Below are 26,084 nucleotides of genomic sequence, written 5' to 3'. Positions count from 1 at the left end.
GCACGAGGTGTCACGCACCGAAAAAAGCCAATCTGCAAGCTTGCACTCAATTTAGTATAATCAAGGTTTAGGCCTACTGGAGATGCAGCGTAGGCTACGGCATGGATTTATACACAGAGGGAAATTTATCTTTGTACGCGATTTAAAGCGAGGATCCATTGCAACAGAGGTTGTTGTTGTTTTTTCCTGAAAAGTAACAGTTCTGGACATACAAGGTCTACACCAGACAGTGACAATATGGTATCTAACGACGTATAAACAAAAGGCAGTGGGCAGAGAAGAACATCAGAGTAGGGGGACATATAGTATGGGGGCACAAATTCAACTTGTCAGTTCAAATAATAATTCCACAATAAAAAGACGCCCGCAATTGTCTTCAACTCTGAACGTTTGTGACAATAAAAGCCTGGAGCTTAGCTTTAACGTCTTCAGTCTCACAACGATGTCAAAACATACCTTGTCACTTTATGCAAACTAAGATGGATCATTGTTTTCTTTTGTTTTTGTTTTGTTTTTTAAGATCTTAAGCGGTCGACAAAAAATATGGTTTCAGACACCATCGGTCAACTCACGTTCAGCTGATGAGAGTGATGGGGGGGAATTAAGGCCAGTATACACTGTACAACAGGATTAGGGTTAGGGTCCCCCCCCAGGGGTCCTTGAAGGGGTTCCATGGGGTCCCCAGCTGGATGATTAATAGTTGGAACCAAATGAGACCTTTACAGGTCTGTAATCCAGAGTGTACAAATGGATCCATGATGTTTTGTATACTCTCAGAGTTAAATATAGCAGAGAATTTTACAGGGTCCCAGAGATAAACATGGAATCAAATGGGGGTCCCATGGCAGATCTACAAGCTCATAACGCCTTGTTAGCTTGTAGATCAGCTATTTTCACAATTTTAAATCTTTTTTTTAAATTTTATTTTATTTTATTAATTAATTTATTTTATTTTTATGCCTTTATTATAGATAGGAAAGTAGGCTGACAGGAAATGGGGAGAGAGATGGGGAGTGACACGTATGCAGCAAAGGTCGTCGGGATCGGGACTCGAACCCGCGCCGCGCCACAACAGCAGACCAGGCCTTAAATCTTTTTTTTTTTTTTTTATAAAAAAGGAACGGTTTTAAACCGTTTCCATCCGAGAGCGAGGATAATTACAGTGTACTGTACATGCACGTTGGCAGGTCTCCTGTCTGTATTAGATTGCAGAAGGGGACACATTTTGTATAGTTAACAGGCTGAGCAGGGCAAGAAATGAGCTGGCTGCTGCTGATCCTCCCTTCCTCTTCTCTCTGTCCCGCTCTCTCACTTCATCACCATCGTCATCATCATCATCTCTCTAATGCTCTGAATTCTTCAGCCAACATTTAATTTCTCCGGGTTACGTTTAAGAACTTGGAGGACGTATTTATAATGCCGTGAGCTGAGCTTTACGAATCCAAAAGGCGAGGACTGAGTATAAATCCAACCACGTCACCAATCCCCTATCAGAGCGGTGGCAGGCAGGCAGGCGAGCGGGCGAGTGAGCGAGCGCACGGGGGAAGATGATGACAACCTGGTCTAAAGCCTTCACTTCTCTGGGGCTCCGATATTCAGATTCACAAAGGTGGATGTCTATCAACGTGCATATAGTTGCTGTCGGGATTTTGTAACCCATTTTTTCACCCAGTGCCAATTGTCTAAGTAATCCTGGGCGCTACACTCCATCTGGCAGCCTAGGGAGAGCCTAGAGCCGTGCTCATGCCTCCTTCAATGCATGAGAGCTAGCAAGCCGCTTCTTATCACCTGACAGGGGGGAGTTTCCCCGGTAGGACGTAGCGTGTGGAAGGAACACATTATTCCAACCAGTTCCTTTCCCCTCCATCAGGCGCCCCGGCTGACCAGGGAGAGGCAGTACAGAGACCAGGATTATCTCCATATTCTAACTTTTTGTGTTTTTTCGTAAATTAATGCCCTACTTGATCATACTACAGCGTCACACAAAAGCATCAAAAGTCGCAGATCTACAAGCTCAAAACGCGACGCCAAGCGACGCGTTTTGAGCTTGTCGTTCTGCTACTTTCGCCATGTTTTAATTTGAATCCTGAAAAGTAACAGTTTTGGACATACATTGAGTTTTCCACAGAGACGATATATGTATGCAAGTGCGTTTGTGGTGTGCACAAGCATGCGTATTAGCTAGCATGCGCGTCTATTAGCGAACATGAGTGTATAGCCTGATTTAGTGTACGCTATAGTTGCTCGTTTGGCTCGATCGACCGGAAGTATAGCTGATTTACAAACATCACGACGAGTCGCATTGCGACGCGTTGTGTGAGCTTGTAAATCGGCTATTTTCGGGTGAGTGACATCGACACACACGAACACTAAGATAAATAGCACATGCGTGTTGAGAGAGGATTGCGTGTGTGCGTCCACAGTCCAGTGAAATGTGCTTTAGGACAAACACACACACACACACACACACACACACGTACGTTCTCTCTCTCACACTCACACAGCTGTTAAGAGAGAGAGATGGGGTGATTTGCATGTGCGGTGGTGCGTTTGCCCGCCGGTTTAGCTCCACAGCAGCGCAGCATGTCAGGGGACGCACGGGACATTCTAACTGACAGTCAGGGGATGATGAACACAACAGCACACACACACACACACACACACACACACACACACACACACACACACACACACACACACACACACACACACACACACACACACACACACACACACACACACACACACACACACACACACACACACACACACACACACACAGGAAGAAGTACTCAGATATTTTACTTAAGCAAAAGTAGCAATACCACACTATAAAAACATACTCTGTTACATGTAAAAGGCCTGTGTTCAAAATGTTACTTGAGTAAAAGTACAAAAGTATAGGCATCAAAATATACGTAAAGTACCTAACGTAAAAGTACTTGAATGTTTGAAAATAGCAGGTCTACAAGCTCACAACGTGTCGCGATGGGACGCGTTGTGAGCTTGATTGATTGATTGATTGATTGATGTACTTTATTTAGTAAGACATGAGAACAACAGTACATGGAAGTACAAATTCACAATACGAGGTCTACTAAACTGGAAGACTCATTAAAGCACTGGGCTTGTTTCAAATGAGTTCCCCACGCACACAAATCATGATGACATATAAGAGACAGACAGATATACACAAACTACTACAGAATGTCATACAATCAGTTTACGGGTTACTGGTATGAAGAGTGAAAAATATGTACAAAAGAAGAAAGAGAGAGGGGGGGGTGGGGTAGGTTAGGACTTGGACAGGGGCCATTTTTCAATTGCAGCCTCCTGAAGGTGTATCTTTAAGGCAGTTTTGAAAGTGAGTAGGGTTTTACACTCCTTTACTCCTTTCGGTAGGGCATTCCACATTTTTGATGAATAGCATGTGAACGAGTTCATTCCCTTTGTTGAGCCAAATCTGGGTTGAACATGATTTGTGGAGCTGCCTCTGGTGTTATGATCATGGACTTGATTCACATTTTGGAAGCTTGTAGATCGATCTGCTATTTTCAAATAGCCTAGGTATAAAATAGTAAAAGTAAAAGTACTGAAAATTGGAAATACTCCAGTAAAGTAAAAGTACCTCAAAATTGTACTTAAGTACAGTGCTTGAGTAAATGTACTTAGTTACTTTACACCACTGCACGCCCACGCCCGCACGCACGCCCGCACACGCACGCCCACACGCACACGCACACGCACACACACACACACACACACACACACACACACACACACACACACACACACACACAGAGGAGCCTGTGACTAAACATGCCAGCAGTCTCCAGAGTTCAGCTCAAAAAACAGGCCGTCCTAAACAGATGACTGATGCAGAGCCATGTCAAATTCACAACCTAGATCTGGGTAAATAAATACATCCTTTAAATGTACATGCGTCTAAACAAGGCGTCTCAATTAGGTCTTCCGTTTATTATGTAAATAATAAATAAAGCAAGTAAAGCAGTCTTCAACGTTTTCAGGCCAAGGACCCCTTGGCTGAGAGCGAGATAAAGCAAGGACCCCCATTATATATTGTATAAAATATTTATTTTTTCATAGATTTCATAGGCAGCTTCATAGACTTGTTTCACAGCACTATCATGTTGGATTCATGTTAATGTGTATTTCCAGACATTTAACCACACTCTTAAACAATACTTTGTGAACTTGACCTTTCAATCTGTACTTAGCTTGCTCTTTTTCCCCCCCATACCAAACCACTTTGCCGAAAATAGCAGATCTACAAGCACACAACGCCTCGCAGCGCGAGGCGTTGTGTGCTTGTAGATCTGCTATTTTCGGCTAAAGTTCTCCTCAGAATAGAGATGCTTGGTTGAAGTGGTTAATGTAAAAATCACACAGATTTGGCGGACCCCCTGTAGTAACTCTGAGGACCCTCTAGGGGTCCCGGACCCCTGTTGAAGACCCCTGAAGTAAAGTAAGTGAGTAAGTAGTCGGGACGGAGCGGCTTATTGTTGGTATCACAGGACCACGATGGAAACAAGCCCTCATGGTCACTATTAGTCAGGTGGCGTTGTGTGTGTGTGTGTGTGTGTGTGTGTGTGTGTGTGTGTGTGTGTGTGTGTGTGTGTGTGTGTGTGTGTGTGTGCGTGCATGCGTGCACGTGTGACGGAAAAATTACCGCTATGAAGCGGACAAAAAACGCGAAATGTCCATGAGGCTTCTTTATGACTTACTGATGGATTCTAGCCCAGGAGCAAAAAAAAAAAAATATATAATTACAAAAAAATCTTTTCAATGAGCTAGACCCCTGGGAGATGGACTGATAAGGTGGCGCAAAACACCTACCATCAGCTCCCAGTACTTACCACACAACTACTCATATGCCAAGTTGGTGATTTACTATGTAATAACGGCAAAACCGCATCAGCAACTATACAGATCTAATTAGCCCCATGGGGGAAAAATGCATTAAAAATGCATTAAAAATGCAGCTAAAGAATCTAAAGAAAAGAGAAATATCAGCTTTGCTAGTCCCTGTGCGTGTGCAACGTCAGATCGATTGTAATGGATGAGGACAGACAAGAGTCTTAATCGAGTGTCAGAGTTCACAGATATTGAAATGTCATCTTTGTCAGTCCCTCCCTGGGCAATGCCCACGTGCAATTTCCGATCGATTCGTCAACCCACTGAAGAGGAAAGAAATTATTAGGATGGACTGACCGAGTTTTTCTTTTTCTTTTTATAGAAAGGAGTTTAACCCATTAAGACCTGAGGCCGATTCTACACATGTCATTTTCAGTGTCATTTTTCATGTCAAGGACCCCAAAATATATTTGGCCGCCGACCCCCGCCATCTCAAAATATTTTCTTTCATGGACCCCGAGAAGCAAAGATTGGAGTAAAACATGTTCGCTTCAAAAGAATGTTCAAAGATTTGCACAAATTGTCACGATTTTTCAAAAATACAGTACCAGATCTACAAACTCGTAGCGCAGCACGCACTATGAGCTATTTTTGAATAGCCAAAGTATAAAATAATGCTTTTCAGCTCACTCTAAAATTACACAGGTGCTTTCCCCGGTTTTAGTGGGTTAAAGTAGGATAGGATATTGTTAGACACCCACCTCACACTCAAACGTGACTCATACACCAGCTCAGATTAGAGCCCCATATATATTCCATACAGTAAATGTGTTAAATGTGGGGGGATGTGCACAGAGGATGTGCATAATGATTAGCATGGTACTAATCTCCTTAATAGCATTCCTGCTACAAGTGGACCAGCACATGCAGGCTACGCTGTGCGTGTGGATTTCATGAGCGATTTTATGAGCTGTCTGTAAACATCATCATGGGATTCCTTTACACATCCAATGTTGTTTATGTTCATGTTTATTAAAGGGTCCCCATTAAAGACACATGAATGAGCCTCTAGTCTAGTCTTCCTGGGGTCCTGAACAAAGCAATTACAATACATATGTACAACTAAAAATACAAATTAAAGTAAACAAACTAAAGACTAAAATTAACAATTAAAATGAATGCAAAAAGAGAAATTAACAGTATAAAATCAAATCCGACGGTCCAGTCAAATTAAACAGATACACAAATAACAGTTACATACTTGACAAGTTACTTGGCAAGATATATCTTGATATATCTTTTGAAATACATTTTTGATAAGATGTTTTTGGGCAGAGCATTCCAGAGTACTATTGACCTATATAACATTGGTTCTCAAAGTGGGGTCCGGGGACCCCCAGGGGTCCTTGAGGGAGTTCCATGGGGTCCCCAGCTAAATGATAGATAGTTAGGAACCAAATGGACCCTTATGGGTCTGTAACTCTAAGAGTGTATACAAATGGAACCAAATGGACCCGTCAGGGTCCATTTGGTTCCATTTGTAGACTCTTAAGAGTTATATTAACATTGAGTTTACAATTGTGGTGGATAAAATTCATACAGCAGTCATTGTGGTATTGATTAAGTGAATGTATTAGTAGATGCAACAATCATCACCTGTTCTTCCTTGTTAAACTCCTCTCCCTGACAAAGTATTCTAGAAACAGTCGACTCATGCTAGCCTATTTCAAACGTGCCGACGATGTGCGAGTCAGTTATAGAATAAAGCCCATGTAAGGAATGACCATCTGTTGTTATACCTCTGTGTACCATCCTGCCAGATATAAACGTGTCTAAGACATTGGTGTTGGGGGGGGGGATGGGGGAAGCTCTGGAGGGAGACACTAGTCTCTCTCTGCTGTGATGAGATCTACAATAAAGCATGGAGTTTGGTTCCTGACAACTGAGTCCTGCATCTTCCTGATCTGTTTAATTTACATAAAGTAACATGTAAAAGCTGCCATTATACAATATAAATTGGTGTCCCAGAGATAGAAATGCCATTAAGTGGGGGTCCGTAGCCTAATAATGCATGTCAAATCGGGGGTCAAATTATGGGGGTCCCAGGCATATCTTTTCAAATGAGGGGTCTGTGGGCTAATAAGTGTTAAATTGGGGGTCCTTGACATGAAAAGGTTTGAGAACCACTGCTATGTAATATGCCAGTGAGTTTGAAAAAAAAAAATGTGTTCTTGGTGCTGTTCTTGTTCTTACAGTATGTTATCAGAAGCTGCTCCTTTAACCCATTAAGACCTGGAACTGTGTAATTTTTTGATTTGAGCTAAAAAGCATTATTTTACACTTTGGGCGATTCAAAAATAGCAGTTATACAAGCTCATAGCGCGGCACCGAGTGCCGCGCTATGAGCTTGTAGATCTGGTATTTTTGAAAATTCGTGAAAATGAGTGCAAATCTTTGAATATATATATATTTTTAAAGCGATCATTTTTAACTCAAATCTTTGCTTCTGGGGGTCCCTGGAACAAAATATTTTGATGGGGGTCCGCGGCCAAATATACATATAATTTTGGGGGTCCTTGACATGAAAAAGATGGAGCACCACTGATATAGAAACATACGTTTTTCAGAATACTGTTGGGATTTAGGAGACATGTATAGAATCGGCTTCAGGTCTCAATGGGCTAGTGTTGCAACCATGTCGTTCCGAAGTCATATAACTGGTCATATAAGCTAGACAGCTTATTGGGTGCTAATAATGTTGTCATGTATGTGTGTCCGCAAATGCATACATGTCCGTCCGTCCGTACAGTATGCATTTCCGAAGCCATGAATCTCCAGCACGCACGTCGGTTACCCGAGGCTGAGAGTTGTCCTCATGCATCTACTGAAAATACATGTTCTAATTATATACTGGTTATGTAAAATGGCTTACATTATCATAGCGCTGCATGAGAACACTTGTGTGTGTGTGTGGCCTGTCAGCGGATGGAAGGGGATGAGGAGGATATGAATGGAGGAGGAGGAAGAGGGAGGGGGGAGGGTTGTGGAGGAGGAGGAGGTCAGCTTGTGATGAGCTATAATCATCTTCATCTTTTATAAAATGGCTCCATCATTAATCTCTTCCTCAGTTTTTTTTTTTTTGCCTCTCTTTTGAGCTACCCACTCCCTCACTCAATCCACTTACATTGTGAGCAAATCCAATGTACACATCACACTGGCTTAATAACCCACTGCGTGTGCGCGTGTGCGTGTGCGTGTGTGCGTGTGTGTGTGTGTGTGTGTGTGTGTGTGTGCAATAGTGCATGGTGCTTTGCCCCGCTGGGGGCGTGTTCTGCCAAACCCCATGTGCCCGTGGCTTCATGCATAATGTCATCTGAGCATGCCACAAGAGCGGACATTCTGCAACTCTACGCGCGCGTATGTGTGTGTGTGCATGCGTGCACGTGTGCACTATATGCGTGCGTTGTGGAAACCATGATCCAGATCTAATTTAGTTGCATTTAACCTCTGCCAGATTAATAGGAAATAACGTGAATATCTTGTTCTGTCAACGAACGTGTGTATGTGTGTGTGCGTAAGTGTGCCATGATTTAAGAGGCACAGCTGTCCACTGCAATATGACACAATATCACACACTGGGAGAGAGAGCAGGGGGGGGGGGAGGGAGAGAGAGAGAGAGAGAGAGAGAGAGAGAGAGAGAGAGAGAGAGAGAGAGAGAGAGAGAGAGAGAGAGAGAGAGAGAGAGAGAGCAAATAAATAAGACTGATACTGTATAGACAGAAAGAGACAACACACGTCAGTTAATGAAAATAAAAGAGCAGAGAGAGAGAGAGAGAGAGAGAAAGAGAGAGAGAGAAAGAGAGAGAGAGAGAGAGAGAGAGAGAGAGAGAGAGAGAGAGAGAGAGTGCACACACACACACACACACACGCACAAGAGACAGAGATAGAGAGAGAGGCAAAGGGAGGAAGGAAGAGAGATAGGGAGAGATAGAGAGAGCGAGAGAGAGAGAGAGAGAGGCAGATATCCAAGTCCAGTGCTGTTATTCCCTGACTGGGCTGGCAGTGGGCTGTGCGCTGTGAGCTCTCCGCTCCGCTCTCATGGGGTTTCATGCCCACGCAGCAGACAGGGCAGGGGGTCCAAAGGGCATCGCGGGGCTTTGCTGCTGATCCATGCTTCTCCTGTAGCCCAGCGTCCTCCTGGCCATCACTAAAACTGCTAAACCTACAGAACCCACAGCGCTTGACTGACTGATGGCTGATGGATCGGTGGCACAACGACAACAGCGCTGACTATAGAAGCTTGAGCAAGCCGGTGGAGCTAAAGGAACGCTAAAACCACTCGCATAAAGCCCAAGCCGCCGCGGCGGCGACTACTCGGCGAACGCGACAAAACAACGGCTCAGCGACGCACAGGAACCGCCGACAGACATGAGAGGTAGGAGCACCAACGCAAAGGATGAGTGTATTAAAGAACGAGGGCGTTAAGGTACTATATACACACTGCAATTGTTTTGATGTATAGCTGAGGCTAGAGGTCATCAGCGTTATGACTCATAATGCTGTGATAGTTATGTGAACGATGCTCACGTAACCATCGCGGAATTATAGCGAGCTCCTCAACATCTGATGATTTATGCTGCAGATCATTCTTCTAGCATCATTCGTGTTTCTTTAACGTTCATATAAACATTACACCCGATGAGGTTTTTTTTTGCTGTGGAAATGCTGCTCATATTTACTGTGCTGGGGCTGAAAGCATGGGGGGGCTTATACAGTATATTAGCGGTATTAGTGCTGCGGGGGTTATTGTGTGTGTGTGTGTGTGCATGTCACTGTGGTTTTCTCAAAGTGTACCAGGAGCTGTTAGAACACATCAGAGCGGAGGAAGATCCGCTTCTTCTCCTGCGCTGACCTCCTTCTAGACCTGCTGTCGCAACGCTCCACTGAACTGATGCTCAGTTTGTTTGTGTGTGTACGCACGTGTGTGTGTCCGTCCACATGCATGCATGCGTGTATTTGCACACATACCGTTACTGTCGGGCAGAAAACATGTATCTCCATATTTAAACTTTTTTTGTCTGTTTGAGTCACAGAAAAAATATTTTTTCTTTTTTTTTCTTAAATCTTTTTATCCCACGATTTTGTAACGCATTTTTTTTCACCCAGTGCCAATTTCCTATGTAATCCTGGGCGCTACTCTCCCTCTGTCAGCCATGGGAGAGCCTAGAACTGAGCTCATGCCTCCTTCGATGCATGAGCAAGCCGCTTCTTATCACCTGACAGGGGGGAGTTTCCCCGGTCAATTCTTTTATACATAATATTTTATAAATATTTACAAGATCTTGTGACTAAATAATAACAACATGCACACAGCAGTCGCTTGCATGCACGCACGCACGCATGTGTGTGTGTGCTTGTTTGTGTGCATACGCTCGTTCCACTAACGCCGTTATGATTAGCACACTGCACCGCTCTGCTATGTTCCACATCTCTCCATAATAAAGTATACAGTGTTTTCAGAGGGTTTTCCTTTAGCCTAGCAACAGATCAAAACACAATCGAGGGATTTGGCAGACACTCATATCCAGAGCGACTTGCAAACAAAGGGAGAGATTGAAACAAATAGAGTAAGGATTAACTCACTAAACAACAAGGTAAACACTCACATAAATGGAGTTGCAGAGAGAACACCTCAAAGAAACCAGGATACCATGTAAACAATGAAACCTAGCATTCTGTCTACAATATGCTATATCGTTGTTGTCGGGCAGAAACCTCTCATCTCCATAATCTTAACTTTGTGTTTTTCGTAAATCAACGCCCTATTGACCATACTACAGCATCATACAAAAGCAGGGACGTGCACAGATAGACTCTAGGTGGTTCTAGAGCACCTGCCCTTTGCCCTCTTGACCAGAAGTGCCCTTTTGAAAAAAAGGGCACTTCAGTTTACAGCAGGGGTCTTCAACAGGGGGTCCTGAGAGTTACTACAGGGGGTCCGCCAATTCTTTATGTGATATGATTTTTCTTTTTACCATAACCACTCGAAACCTAGCATCCCTTTTCTGAGGAGAACTTTAGCCAAAAATAGCAGATCTACAAGCCCACAACGCCTCGCAGCGTGAGGCGTTGTGGGCTTGTAGATCGTCTATTTTTGGCAAAGAGGTATAGGTGTAGAGGGAAAAAAGAGCAGACCAAGTCAACAAAAAAAAGTATAATTTACTTGAGCACCATGCCCCTCAAAATGTCTGTGCACGCCACTGTACAAAAGTATCCAAAATAGCAGATCTAAGCGACGCGTTTTGAGATTGTCGATCTGCTATTTTGGATACTTTTTTTTATTTGAATCCTGAAAAGCAACAGTTTTGGACATTTGAGGTTTCCACCCGACAGAGACGATTATACAATTAGGCTCTAAATCACATTCTTCACATCTGTGGTCAAGAATAATCACAACAACAGACACTAACTAGAAGAACCCGATTACACACCTTGGGTTTGCAAATGAGGGACGATTCTGTATTTCAAGGGACGGTTGGGTTGGTCCCTTGAAATACAGAATCGTCCCTCATTTGGAAACTAAAAAAGACGTGTCCCTTTATTGAACCGACAACACACTTCGTTCCTTATTGAAGATGAAATCTGACATTGAAACGTTGTCTCTATCGGGTGTAAACCTCATCCAAAACTGTTACTTTGCAGGATTCAAATTCAAAAGCATCAAAAGTAGCAGATCTACAAGACAGCAATGATACACAGTAGGCCTGTCCTAAGGATTTCTATAGTCGAATCTGATTGGCCAATAGTTGTCTGTAGTCGACTAATAGTCGACTAATGCAACACCCATGATTCGACTGAGATTGGCAGTGGAATCAGTCTGATTCGACTGCCAATCTCTCAGTCAAATCATGCAAAAAATATGTTATGCAATAGAGGAACATTCCATTTGGGCTGTAGGGGTGCTTAATGTATGATTTAACCCATTGAGACCTGAAGCCGATTCTACATGTCTCCTAAACGCAAAACAGTATTCTGAAAAACGTATGTTTCTATATCAGTGGTGCTCAATCTTTTTCATGTCAAGGACCCCCAAAATTATATGTATTTGGCCGCGGACCCCCATCAAAATATTTTGTTCCAGGGACCCCCCAGAAGCAAATATTTGAGTTAAAAATATTCGCTTTAAAAATATATATATTCAAAGATTTGCACACATTTTCACGATTTTTCAAAAATAGCAGATCTACAAGCTCGTAATATATCTGCTATTTTTGAATAGCCCAAAGTGTAAAATAATGCTTTTTAGCTCAAATCTAAAAATGACACAGTTCCAGGTCTTAATGGGTTAATCAATATAACAAACTAGGCCAATCTCTCAGTTTCTTTTTCTTCATAATTCCACTAAGAGATTGGCAGTCGACTCAGACACCCCTCGACTGATCAGTCGACTATTCGAATAATCGAGGTCAGGCCTAATACACAGTGAGATGTATTTTTTCTGGGTGTGCCTTATTTTTCTTGCAAATAAGGTAGGTAGTTGGCAAACGCCAAACACACCTGAGCTATTCCCCCAAGTTTGAACATACCTATACACCTGTAAATCACAGTCCATTACAGGGAGACCAGCAAGTAGGTTGTGTTTACCGGCACGCAAACACAGTTTAACCTCATAATCCCCCTTTAGCCGTGACGCTGTCATTGACCGGTTACAGTAGGACTAGTAGTGCTGTTGCTATCCGTTGCACATCTATGAGGGTAACATTGCAATGGAGAGCCGTTAGCCTGCATTCCTGGGCTCGGGTCCGATACTCATCTCATTGAACCCAATGCTATAAATACAGCAGAAATGCACCAGAAGGAATGGACATGCGAAAGTTATCTCAAAGGGAATCAGACACCCTGGATCTGCAATGTGAACGCTGTGTGTGTGTGTGTGTGTGTGTGTGTGTGTGTGTGTGTGTGTGTGTGTGTGCGCGTGTGCGCGTGTGCGCGCGCGCGCGTGCGTGCGTGCGTGCGTGCGTGCGTGCGTGCGTGCGTGCGTGTGTGTGTGTGGGCGAGGGGTTAGGACTTGGTAAAATGATTGAGGATGGTGGTAGGTGGGTGTGAGATATGACTATACTGTATCATACCTCGTAGACATCTAAAAGAAAAAACTGGTTCAATATCAAAGCCAAACATAATCGGTACCGCAGTCTTTTCTAAAAATGTACGTTGTACTTCTAAATTTAGTATGTTTTTCCACACATAATTTGACTTGACTAGAAAGTAAGCTTCAGTGGCAGGTCTCTTTTACTCCAGTAAAAATAGCCTATAAAGTGTTACATAGTGTATAAAACATATTATATACACCGTATATAATTATACAGTATAAATCTTAGCTTCATAAACATAATTTGTTTATCAATCAATACGTGTTTCAATGCAAAAAAAAAGAACAATAAACTGCCTGTGCTGTTTCCACAGGAGGCAAAGTGCTGAAATACATAGAGCTTTCAGAGTTGACAGAGTTTCAAATGTTTATGTGGTTGAAGTTTGTTCAATCTGTCCACAAGTTGTCTGTGAATTGAGGATTCCATTGATAGGACATCAGATGGGCATTAATTAACCCATTCAATCCGGAAACGCATACTGTGTCATTTTAGATTTTAGACCATTATTTTACACTTTGGGCTATTCAAAAATAGCAGATCTACAAGCTTGTATAGCGGCACTGAGTGCCCCGCTACAAGCTTTTAGATCTGCTATTTATTTATTTTTTAATCTTGAAAATGTTTGCAAATCTTTGATTATGTATATTTTCAACCCATTAAGGCCTGAGGCCAATTCTACAAAGGTCTTCTAAATCCTATAACAGTTTTTTGATAAAACCTGTGTTGCTCTATCAGTGGTTCTCAAACTTTTTTATGTCAAGGACCCCCAAAATGATATGGATTTGGCCGCGGACCCCCATCTCAAAATATTTAGTTCCAGGGACCCCCAGAAGCAAAGATTTGAGTTACAAACGTTGACTTTCAAAATATATATTTTCAAAGATTTGCACACATTTTCACGATCTTTCAAAAAATAGCAGATCTACAAGCTCATAGCGCGGCACTCGGTGCCGCGCTATGAGCTTGTATATCTGCTATTTTTGAATAGCCAAAGAAATCTAAAATGACACAGATGCGTTACCGATCTTAATGGGTTAAAGCAAAAAAAAATAACTTGAATACTCTCCGCCTTGCGTCTACATGTAAACGGGCAATACGGGGGAAACGGCAAGACGTGTGGCGTCCTGGCTCACGTCGGCTCACACCGCGTATGCTAGTACATCGGTGTAAACACACAGGCTGTGATAGGAAGTAGAACGGATGTGGTTCTACGCATCACTGACTGGTCTGATCTGGTCTGGTCTGGTCTGATCTGGCAGCTATCCACCTGGCATGCACTACGGCGTTTTTACGATAGATAGATAGTACTCTCTATCTATCGTTACCAGAGGTGTAAAGTAACTACTTTACTGGAGTATTTCCAATATTCACAACGCGTGAGCTTGAAGATCTGCTATTTTCAAACATTTTAGCCAATACCTGTGTACTTTTAAGTACATTTTGAATTCCAGACTTTTACTTGTAACAGAGTATTTCTATTGCAGTATTGATACTTTTACTTAAAGACGGGGTGCCGTGATTTTCAGTGATCCCCCCCCCCCCCCCCCCCTAAAACATAATCATCAGGTATTATGGTTATACTAGGAGGAAGATTTTTTTTCAAAAAAGTGTACAGAAATTGTTAAAATTATGTTTTTATGTGGACACGCCTCCAGTTCATTAAGTATACCTGTCCTAGTCCCTCCTCCTCCTCATGCCCACACCTGTTGTGTTATGATAATGAGGGGGAGGGTATGTTTTTACTATGTCACTAAAGCGCTGTTTCTCTATTGGCACGTTTGACCGTCAAGGTTTCAGCCTCCAGGTCGAAACTCAAAATAGTCAGAGATGACATAAAACACCATAAAAACACCACCAGGGGGCTTAATGAAGTTCTATCAACTTCATAGACACATGAAAAACAGAAAAGGTGCAAAACCATGGCACCACCTCTTTAAGTAAAACCTGAGTACTTTTTCCACCACTGATCTATATCGTTCCATCTCTCCACAGCATCGTTGGTGTGTGTTCTACTCTCTCTCAGCCTCTCTCTGTTGTGCCACGCCTGCCCCAAGGAGTGCGCCTGCGACGGCGACACCAAAGTGGTGGACTGCCGCGGGCGCGGCCTCTATGACATCCCCAAGAGGCTGCACCCCGACACCCAGGAGCTGCACCTCCAGGACAACCGCATCCGGGGCCTGGGCTCCATGGCCTTCCGGGAGACCCCCCAGGTGCGCGTCCTGGACCTGTCCAACAACTCCATCACGTCCGTGTCGCCGTCCGCCCTGCTGGGCCTGAGGAGCCTGCAGCGCCTCAGCCTGGCCAACAACAGCCTGCGCGAGCTGGACAGGCGGCTGCTCGGACCTATCCACTCCCTGACTCACCTCGACCTGTCACACAACAGGTACGCCTACACAGTGGCGTGCACAGACATTTTGAGGGGCAGGTGCTCAAGTAAATTATACTTTTTTTTGTTGACTTGGTCTGCTCTCTTTTCCCTCTACACCTATACCTCTTTGCCAAAAATAGCAGATCTACAAGCCCACAACGCCTCGCAGCGCGAGGCGTTGTGGGCTTGTAGATCTGCTATTTTTGGCTAAAGTTCTCCTCAGAAAAGGGATGCTAGGCTTCGAGTGGTTATGGTAAAAAGAAAAATCATATCACATAAAGATTTGGCGGACCCCCTGTAGTAACTCTGAGGACCCCCTAGGGGTCCCGGACCCCCTGTTGAAGACCCCTGCTGTAAACTGGGAAAAAAAACGTTTTTATTCAAAAGGGCACTTCTGGTCAAGAGGGCAAAGGGCAGGTGCTCTAGCACCAACTAGAGTCTATCTGTGCACGTTCCTGCTAAAAAGTAATCAATTGTAGTTTATCATGCTGTTCCATTTTGTGTGTTTTGTGTCTTTGACCAGCCTGTGGGGTTTACCCGGAGCCATGGGGGAGAGCCTGAGGAACCTGAGCCACCTGGGACTGGCCCACAACAGACTGCCGCGGTTAGACCGCTCTCTGCTGGAGGGCCTGGGGCAGGTGGACAGCCTGACGCTCCGGGGCAACCCCTGGAGATGTGACTGCCAGCTGATAGGCCTCAAACTCTGGCTGGAGACCTTCCTCTTCAAAGGTTAGAGACCACAGACCGCCGCCTCTGGCAATCATTTCACACATTCTTTCACTATACCTAATAGATTGTTATTTATTATTGTACTAATACTAGCCTTGTGTAGAGCCTGATCGGTGTTTTGACCGATATTTTGTCAACCCATTAAGACCTGAGGCCGATTCTACAAAATGTCTTTTTTCTTTCTTTTTTTGGTGAGTTTTAAGTGAGTTTTGGACACTGACCAATCCTGCACCGTGATTGGCCAATAGTCTACAACGCAGTCTATAACGCTAACCCTTCCACAGTCAATGCAAATCTATACTTTTGCAAAGTCAGCCAATCACATTACAGCTAGTGTCATCACCACTAGCTGTAATGTGATTGGCTGACTTTGCAAATTCAGGACTGTGATTGGCTAGCGAAACACATGACACATGTGCAGCCCTATGAATAGCAGTATGGACTTAAAAAAACACATTTATGTTTTTTAAGTGAGTCATGTTGTGATGACCACACACCGCCCACTTCACACTGGGTGTGATTTTTTATTTATTATTGTACTAATACTAGCCTTGTGTAGAGCCTGACCGGTGTTTTGACCGATATTTTGTTAACCCATTAAGACCTGAGGCCGATTCTACAAAATTTCAGTTTTTCTTTTTTAAAAAAAAACCTATGTTGCTACTGTATAATTTCAGTGATTCTCAAACATTTTCATGTCAAGGACCACCCAAAATGATATGTATTTGGCCGCGGACCCCCATCTCAAAAATATTTTGTTCCAGGGGCCCCCCAGAAGCTACAAATGTTGGCTTTAAAAATATATATATTCAAAAATAGCAGATCTACAAGCTCATAGCGCGGCACTCGGTGCCGCGCTATGAGCTTGTAGATGTGCTATTTTTCAAGAAATCGAAAAAACGACACCGATGCGTTCCAGGTCTTAATTGGTTAAACAAAAAAATCAAACGTTTCTAATCTATTTGAAAAGGTTGATTTGAGTCAGTCTGGCTTTAGTCTTGTGTTCTTTCACACCACACACAAACACATTTTTTTACCAAAGCTAACACGGTACAGGAGGCAGCAGTAGGGGTGTAATTTAAAGTGACCAGCTTTATACACCAGGGGGCTGGCAGGCTCTCCTGAGCACTGATCAAAAAAAAGGACACACACAATGAACCAAAAAAGCCTCATAATGGAGACACATGGTTACATGGTGTCAAACCGTAATACCTTCTCCCTGGAGAGCCCCGTGTGTTGGGGATTACAACTCACTAGTCCAATTAGCAAAGAGGCGTGTGTGTGTGTGTGTGTGTGTGTGTGTGTGTGTGTGTGTGTGTGTGTGTGTGTGTGTGTGTGTGTGTGTGTGTGTGTGTGTGTGTGTGTGTGTGTGTGTGTGTGTGTGTGTGTGTGTGTGTGTGTGTGTGTGTGTGTGCGTGCGCGCGTGCGCGCGTGTTTGGGTTGTAGGGTAGGTAGGGTGGCTTACAGTACTTCTAATGGATGAGGTGACAGATAATATTGACAGAATACAAACTTCATAATCCTATCCTATCCTATCCTACCACTATAATTGTCAAAAGCTCCGAGGTTCGTCCGGGATTCGCACGCACAGGATCACTCCACATGCTTCCAAGACCCGCCACAGACTGTTGATCAGAGCTATGGCTATTATTTAGGCATCTTACCCCACCTCCATCAGTGATCAGACTCTCGGCTTGATTGGCGCTGCAAGGCATTGTGAACTTGTTGATCGCCTATGTTTAGCATGCGACCAAGGGGACCGTACCTATGTTCCCCGGGTCCTATGTTCCCTGCCTTCCTAGGGAGAGCGGGGAACATAGGACCTAACCTAACCCTAACCCTAACCCTAACCCGGGGAACATAGGGATGACCTATCAAGCTCATCATTAAACTCATCATCAGACTCATCATCAAACCTCGTTGCACAAGACTCACAAAACTCTGTTCTATTGCTGATGGCAGTCATGGCTCTCAGTTCCCACCTGATGTCGTGAGGGAGTTCAGACTGCTCCACATCGTAGTAAATAACCGCTAGCTTGCATAACGTCTTCAGGCTAGGACGTAAGTCTAGGATATACAGGTGGGAGTCGTTGCGCGTGAAGTAATTCCCAAAGAGGACGATGCGATCTCCCACCGCGCAACAACAGCCCTTTAAATAGAACGGTTTCTCCCTGGACTCAACCTTCGTCCAGGAAAAGGTCTCTGGATTGAACTTCCACAGGTAACTTCTTGCAGGACCAATTATGTACAGTTCTCCATTGTAGGCAAGGGCTGAATGCAACCCTGTAAAAAGCTGTGCAGAAGGTGCGCTCAGCCAGCAGTTGGTCTCTGTGTCAAACACTCTGACGTAGTTGTAGTACTGACCCCACCGGCCTGTCCGGCCCCCGAATACAAACATCGTCGTCCCGATGATGGTGGCAGAGTGACGTTCTGACGCAGGTGGTGGAGGCCCTCCGGTGTTAATTAAAGACCAGAACATCGTGGTGGTGTCCAACCTGTAGATATCATTAGTGTATCCAGTATTCCAGTGGTATCCTCCATGGATAAACATGACCTTCCCCAAGACACAGGCTGAGTGGTGCCTCCTCTCCCCTGGAACAGTCCCTGACACCTTGGGTTTGAACCATCTGTGGGTGTCGACATCAAAGGCATAAAGCACGGTGCAGTAACGACGCAACCCAGAGCCTCCCCAGATGTAGATGATATATTCTATCGAAAGAGCTGTGTAGCCCTCATGCATGATGCACTTGCCCATCTTGGAGGAACAACGTCCAGTTACCACTGGGGCCAACCTCCTCCAGCGTAAAGACACTGTGTTGAAAACATAGGGCATAATCCAAGTCTCGTATCCGGGGGTATCGTGCTCCATTCCAAAGGCGTACACCTCGTGCTTCACTGCGGTAGCAGCAAGATAGGATCCTTCTGGTCCACCATTAACAAGTACCGTCAAGCGGAACATTTCTCACACTGTAAATCTGTTTGGATCTTTAACACTCGCTCCTGAACAATAACAGGCCGGAGTCATAATGTGCGTGTTTTATCGCTTATATTGCTTCAGTGGCACAAAATGTCACGCAGTGCTCGGCCAATCCACAAAGCACGAGAGCCTCAGCCTCTTCCACCCCGCTCCTTATATGGGCATCTCGGCCTGTTCCATATACACGGGTATCTTGTATATCGTCTCTTTCGGGGTGGGAAACCTCACACATCCAAAACTGTTACTTTTCAGGATTCAAATTCAAAAGTAGCAGATCTACAAGCTCTAAACGCGAAGCGGCCCAAATCATCATAATCACAATACAGTATGTGTTATTAGTAAAATGCACATGTTCTCAAAGCAATATGGGACTCAATGCAACTCCTCTAGCCTGACTGACTGACTGACTGACTGAAAAATGTACAATACAAGTGCTACAACACCTATTCAAAACAATACCAGCTATTTGATGTTTCTGTAGTGCAATGGTTTCACTAACATTTTCATGTCAGGGACCACCAAATTGATAGCTTGAAAACTGCTATTTTCACAATATTTATCTGTGGAACCGAGTCAAACTAAATGTAACACGTCAACTCCAACATTCCATGTGCTTGTCAGGGTGGGGGGGGGGGGGGGGTCCATAGTTCAAATATGATTATTTTGGGGGGTCCCCAGTTCAAATATGATTATTTTGGGGAGTCTGAAAAGGTTGAAAACTACTGCTATAGCACAGCAGTGATTACCACTGGGTCATTGCTAGTCCAGTTAATGAAGTTCTATCAACCTCATAGACACATGAAAAACAGAAAAAGTGCAAAACCATGGCACCACCTCTTTAATAGCCAAAGAAATCCAAAATGACACAGATGCGTTCATGGATTTAGTGGATGGCTTGCTGCAGTTTGGGCTCTCTCTCTCTCTCTCTCTCTCTCTCTCTCTCTCTCTCTCTCTCTCTCTCTCTCTCTCTCTCTCTCTCTCTCTCTCTCTCTCTCTCTCTCTCTCTCTCTCTCTCTCTCTCTCTCTCTCTCTCTCTCTCTCTCTCTCTCTCTCTCTCTATCTCTATCTCTTCTGCTCTCACTTGACCTCACACAGACATTGTTCTCCCAGGCTGAAAGTTGTAATTAATTACGGCCGGGGTTGTTAGTAGGGTTAAGTGTCTTGCTCAGGGACACTTGGACATGTAGATAATGTGGGCTGGCTGGGAGGTGAACCCATGACCTTCTGATTAGCATATTGGCCTCTCTTACCCACTAAGCTACGACGGCCGCCCCAAAGAGAAGGAGAGAGAGAGAGAGAGAGAGAGAGAAAGAGTGGTTGGCCGACATGAATAATCAATAGGGGGAGCGAGATTTACTGGACAGAGAGAGAGAGAGAGAGAGAGCGAGCTAGGTGATGAACTGCGTGCTGGACTCGTTCAGTCGGAGGTGTTAATCGGATCACTCTAACAGCGGCCGTTAAATCAAGCCATTAACTTCTTGGCGAATTAAGAGCTTAACCCATTGAATCCGGGAATGCATATATAGCTTTAACCATTATTTTATACTAAAAATAGCAGATCTACAAGCTCATAACACGGCACCGAGTGCCGCGTTACGAGCTTGTAGATCTGCTATTTTTTGAAAAATCATGAACATTTGTGCAAATCTTATATATGTATTATATTTTAAAGCAAACATTTGTAACTGAAATCTTTGCTTCTCCTGGAACAAAATATTTTGAGATGGGGGTCCGCGTCGCGACCAAATATATATCATTTAGGGGTCCTTGACATGAAAAAGTGCAGAGAACCACTGATATTACATAGCAACATTGCGGTTTTCAGAAAACTGTTAGGATTTAGAAGACATTTGTAGATGCGTGCCGGATTGCATGGGTTAAATAATGGATTGGTTCAGGTTCAGCAAAGTTGCTGTTCTGTTGAAGGTAACAATATGACCCTCTGTTAGCCTTCTGGAGTCCGAGCTGTGGCACAAAGCAAAGGCACTGGGGTGTGCAGGGCTTCATTAAGCAGGCACAATAATCTGTTCAAATGGACATATCATCCACTATAACGGCTGCAGCAGCATACTCCAAATGAACTGGAACAGTGGTTTTCAACCAGTGGTCCGGGGACCACCAGTGGTCCTTGGGGGAGTACTAGGGGGGGTGGGTCCCCAGCGAAATGAGCGAAATGAGTTAATATAGCGTCACAATCGTTTCAACCACAATTAGCTTTGGCTATTCAAAAATAGCAGATATACAAGCTCATAGCGCGGCACCGAGTGCCGCGCTATGAGCTTGTAGATCTGCTATTTTTGAAAAATCTTAAAAAATGTGTGCATATCTTTGAATATATATATATTTTTAAAGCGAACATTCTTAACTCAAATCTTTGCTTCTGGGGGTCCTTGGCACAAAACATTTTCAGATGGGGGTCCGCGGCCAAATGTATATCAATTTAGGGGTCCTTGGCATGAAAAAGGTTGAAAACCACTGAACTAGAACATTTTTGTTCGCCTTCAAAAAGAACAAAATGACGTTTTGTTGCAGAGCAAAATAACTTCAGCGGTTGCCGCGTCGACGTTCGGTTCGGCAGTTCTTGCACCTCTGGGACTGTAGCCTGTAAGGGTCCATTTAGAATCCCATCAAGAAAGCCTGAGGGTCTTTCCCCCCTGTGAGAACACTGATTTATTATACTGAATGCTATAGTTTGTATAGTTTATGCAGCATGCTATACACTCTATAGCATGCTGCAGGCCAGTCAACAGACCGCAATGAAAACTCTCGAAAGCAGCAACTGGAGACATCGAGTTCTTCACGATGTCCCCGTTGTTCCCTCTTGTGTCCTCCAGGTGGCGTGGTGGACGAGGTGCTCTGCGCCCAGCCGGAGGAGATGAGCTCCAAGGACCTCCGGAAGGTCCCCTACCAGCTGTTCCACACCTGCATGACCACCAGCTACAACTACCTGTTCGCCAACATCCACCACCTGGAGTCCACCCACCGGAACCATGCCCACCCGGCCGGGGGAGGCCCCCCCACCCTCCACGAGGGCCCCGTGGTGGGGGTGGGCGTGGGGGTGGTAGAGGGCTTTGGCGGGGGAGCAGCAGCGGGGGGCAGTGTCGTGGCGGCCGGCGGTGGCAGCGGCCTGCCGGAGTGCGAGCCCAAGCAGAGGCCGCGGCCGGTCAACCTGCGCCACGCCATCGCCACGGTGATCATCACGGGCGTGGTGTGCGGCATCGTGTTGCTGCTGATGCTGGCGGCGGCCGTGTACGGCTGCGCCTACGCCGCCATCATGGCCAAGTACCAGCGCGAGCTGAAGAAGAACGCGGAGCTGGCCTCGGCCGGCGGCGCTGCCGCGTCGTCGTCGTCATCGGCGACGACGCAGGGGGCGGACCGCGCCGCGTCGTCGGCGACGGGCGACAAGGAGCCCCTGGAGAACGCCATCGCGTAGTAGAGGGTCGATTTTTATGCTTTGAGCGGCAAGAGTGTCGAACGGCGCGTCGCGCTACGTGTTTTCGCAACGTTCGGAGTTTTGAGCGTTACCGAGCATAGTGAGCGTTGCCATAAAACGTAAACAAGGAAGTGAATTCTGTATGTTTTCGCACAACTCTGTGGTCACGGAGCTTATTCCATCAACATTTTATGATGCGTCTGTGACAGTAAATCTTTCCAGAGGTACGCAACGCCATATCTGAAGGTCCTCTGCAACACTTTTAGTCCCCCCCCCTATCCTAACGGCTCACCTGCCAGTGAGGAGCTCCCACCGGGAGGATGTAGAGCCTCCGTCCTACTGCTCCTACTGATCCGACAAAGCCGGATCCACCGGCCGCGTGTAACGCCCGGGATTCGAACCCGGGTCTCCCCCGTGGAAAGCCAACATCTTAACCACTAAGCCAAAAGGGATATCCCTATCGCTCGGGGGAGATATTAGACTTTCAGGTCATCCGGCTGAGGTAGTGAACCACTCTGTTACACGTGCATTCAAACCCCAAGACTCCTAGCGTAGCGTACACGTTTTTGTTGTTTTGACGTCGCTTCTGTCGTTCGCGACGCGTCGGTCGGCTTGTTGCGCAAAGCATATATATTGACCTCAACGGTGGGACAACTCGAACCCTGGGCCTCCGAACCCTTTTAAACCTGCCCTCTTCCTCGATGTCATGGACACTGGACTGCACCAACAAGCCTGTGTTTTTGGGGCATGTACTGTTAATGTGCCACGCATGTGTGTGTGTTTGCCAACCTTGTTTTTCCTGGGTAGGTAAATCCCACAGGTCTACCGTCTATGCAGTGGAGAAAGAAAGCGCTATAACCACTAACTGTACAACGTTAAATCCTCATTGGTCATTTAACCCATTGAGACCTGGAACTTGTGTCATATTTTGATTTGAGCTAAAAAAGCATTATTTTACACTTTGGTTATTCAAAAATAGCAGATATACAAGCTCATACAAGCTTGTAGATCTGCTATTTTTTTTAACTAAAATCCTTACTTCTGGGGGTCCCTGGAACAAAATATTTTGAGATGGGGTTGGCGGTCAAATACTGTACATATAATTTTGGGGGTCCTTGACATGAAAAAGTTTGAGAACCACTGATATAGAAACCTAAGTTTTTTCAGAATACTTTGGAGATTTAGGAGACATGTAGAATCGGCTTCAGGTCTTAATGGGTTAACAATGGACCCAAATGGACCCCGATTTTTGTCCATTTTTATATTCTCAGAGTTAAATGAACACTGAGGATGTTTACAGTGTATACGCAGGCTCCCATGGGACACAGGCCAAAGAATTCTAACATATCAATTCCATTTCATCTGCGATGTTTCAAATCCCAGATGGAAATAATAATAAATAGCTCTATATTTATACCTGTGTGTTTGTAGCTGTGATGATGATGTAAAACCTCTGATATTGTAAAGATATATGGAATTTTAGAATTTTGACTTTGTCTGTTGTCCGATGTTCATAATATTGAATCTTATTCTGAATTCATTTGAAGAAAGTTCATGGTAGGGCAGCTGCTTTTGGTGTTATATTGTTTGTGTGCGTGTGTGTGTGTGTGTGTGTGTGTGTGTGTGTGTGTGCGTGTGCGTGTGCGGTGTGTGCGTGTGTGTGTGTGTGTGTGTGTGTGTGTGTGTGTGTGTGTGTGTGTGTGTGTGCGCGCGTGCGTGTAGGCCTGTCAAAATTATTACATAATCGTTTATTAAATTGCAATTATTTGAGATAATAACATTGTGAAAATAGCCGATAGCTATAGCCGCTATTCGGCTATTCAATAGCCAATCAGGATGTGAGTGTGTAACCGATTGAGTTGGTTTAACTGAGTGTGGATCTGTGTGTATCAATGTGTACCCAGGGTATAAGAGTTTGTGCCTATAAGGATATGATATAGTTTTGAAGGGTGGGGGGGATCTGTCTCTGTGTCTTAGATGATATTTTTCTGACGTGGTGCAGATGGGTCATTCTATCGAGCAATAATGGAGAAAAAAAAAGCCTCAAATGAAACAACAACTGGCCTCGACAGTCTTATTTACTGCATGCACGGGAGGGGGGGGGGGGTTTCATTCAACCTTATTTAATATTCTCTGAGAGATCGTTAACACATTAAACGCCAAGAACGTAGTCCTACGGTCCATTAAATCCAACTGTCAAGCGCCGAGACCGTAGTGCTACGGTCCGGGTGCTTTTTCCTTTTTTTTAAAAGTTTTTTTTTTTTTTCAATTTTCTACACGGACCGTTTTCAGTGTAACACCACCAGAACGGAACTATTTGCGATCCGGTTTTGCCGTTCCCGTCGGCCTCCATTCTAAAGCGCACACTAAAACTCCTTTTTCTCCCTTGTAGTTTTTTCTCCTCGGTCATCACTGTTTAACATAAACCGTTCTAACTACAACATGGATGCCCCGTTTGACACGTGGTCTGCACTGGTAGACACAGGGACATGTGCACGATGTTTACAAACAGTGCATCGCGGATTCTTAAGGATTTTAACAGGGTCTATGGCGACGTGAAAAAAACAAAAAACAACAATAAAACCTTGGCACTGTTGAGTACATTATGAGATTAACCTCTGGCGGTGGATGTGTTAAGAGAGTCCCTCATTTACAATTGCACGCTGTGTTCATGATTTGAGGCATTTTGCGCGGAAAACGGAGCACTCGTGCAAACTTTGGAAGCCATTCTTTGCCAATCAGGATGGAATTTGAAAAATCTGAAAGACCCGTTTCGTTCAATGACTAGACCGTGCACCGATTTGCATGACGTTTGGATAAAATCTGCAGGAGTATACTGTCACAAAATGTGTTTTGCAAAAAGCGGCCTCCTGGTGGCGCTATAACAGGCCCATATGAAAGATTTAGGGCCGAGTTTCTGAATAGGCTCTATGCACAGCCGCCATATTATCACTTCCTTCACAGGTGTTACCAATGATACTAATGAAGGCTCTGTTCCATTTAGTGTACCGCAGTGTTTTCCACGACCCCCATAACTCTGAAAGTGTACTCTCTGCTCTGCTCTGCTCTGCTCTGCTCTGCTCTGCTCTGCTCTGCTCTGCTCTGCTCTGCTCTGCTCTGCTCTGCTCTGCTCTGCTCTGCTCTGCTCAGCTCTGCTCTGCTCTGCTCTGCTCTGCTCTGCTCTGCTCTGCTCTGCTCTGCTCTGCTCTGCTCTGCTCTGCTCTGCTCTGCTCTGCTCTGCTCTGCTCTGCTCTGCTCTGCTCAGCTCTGCTCTGCTCTGCTCTGCTCTGCTCTGCTCTGCTCTGCTCTGCTCTGCTCTGCTCTGCTCAGCTCTGCTCAGCTCTGCTCTGCTCTGCTCTGCTCTGCTCTGCTCTGCTCTGCTCTGCTCAGCTCTGCTCTGCTCTGCTCTGCTCTGCTCTGCTCTGCTCAGCTCTGCTCAGCTCTGCTCTGCTCTGCTCTGCTCTGCTCAGCTCTGCTCAGCTCTGCTCTGCTCAGCTGCTGCAGAGCTGCTGCTTCCGTGTGCGCTGCTCTGCGGCTGCACCGCAATCTCAG

At 44.9% G+C, this 26,084-nt stretch overlaps 2 protein-coding genes across 3 annotated transcripts in view; one reads left to right on the top strand and one right to left on the bottom strand.

The window, feature by feature from the left end:
* LOC311054166 (voltage-dependent calcium channel subunit alpha-2/delta-3-like) overlaps nt 1–26,084 on the bottom strand; it is a gene marked incomplete at both ends in the record, with an annotated part of 378,193 nt that overhangs the window by 55,647 nt on the left and 296,462 nt on the right.
* lrtm1 (leucine rich repeats and transmembrane domains 1) lies at nt 8,820–24,540 on the top strand. 2 transcript variants are annotated; one of them, XM_084068025.1, is made up of 4 exons: nt 8,820–9,310; nt 15,018–15,408; nt 15,917–16,122; nt 21,934–24,540. In XM_084068025.1, exons 1-4 carry the CDS (start codon nt 9,304–9,306, stop codon nt 22,530–22,532), a joined length of 1,203 nt encoding a protein of 400 aa, XP_083924151.1. In that variant the 5' UTR covers nt 8,820–9,303; the 3' UTR covers nt 22,533–24,540. The 2 variants fall into 2 exon arrangements, with proteins under 2 accessions (XP_083924151.1, XP_083924152.1); XM_084068026.1 differs by having other exon boundaries at nt 8,820–9,361.

Source organism: Gymnoscopelus microlampas (assembly GCF_963454915.1).
Source record: "Gymnoscopelus microlampas genome assembly, chromosome: 10".
In the NCBI taxonomy this organism is placed as follows: Eukaryota; Metazoa; Chordata; class Actinopteri; order Myctophiformes; family Myctophidae; genus Gymnoscopelus; species Gymnoscopelus microlampas.
The sequence above is the reverse complement of the archived record's forward strand: the minus strand, read 5'-3'. Positions and strand labels throughout refer to the sequence as shown.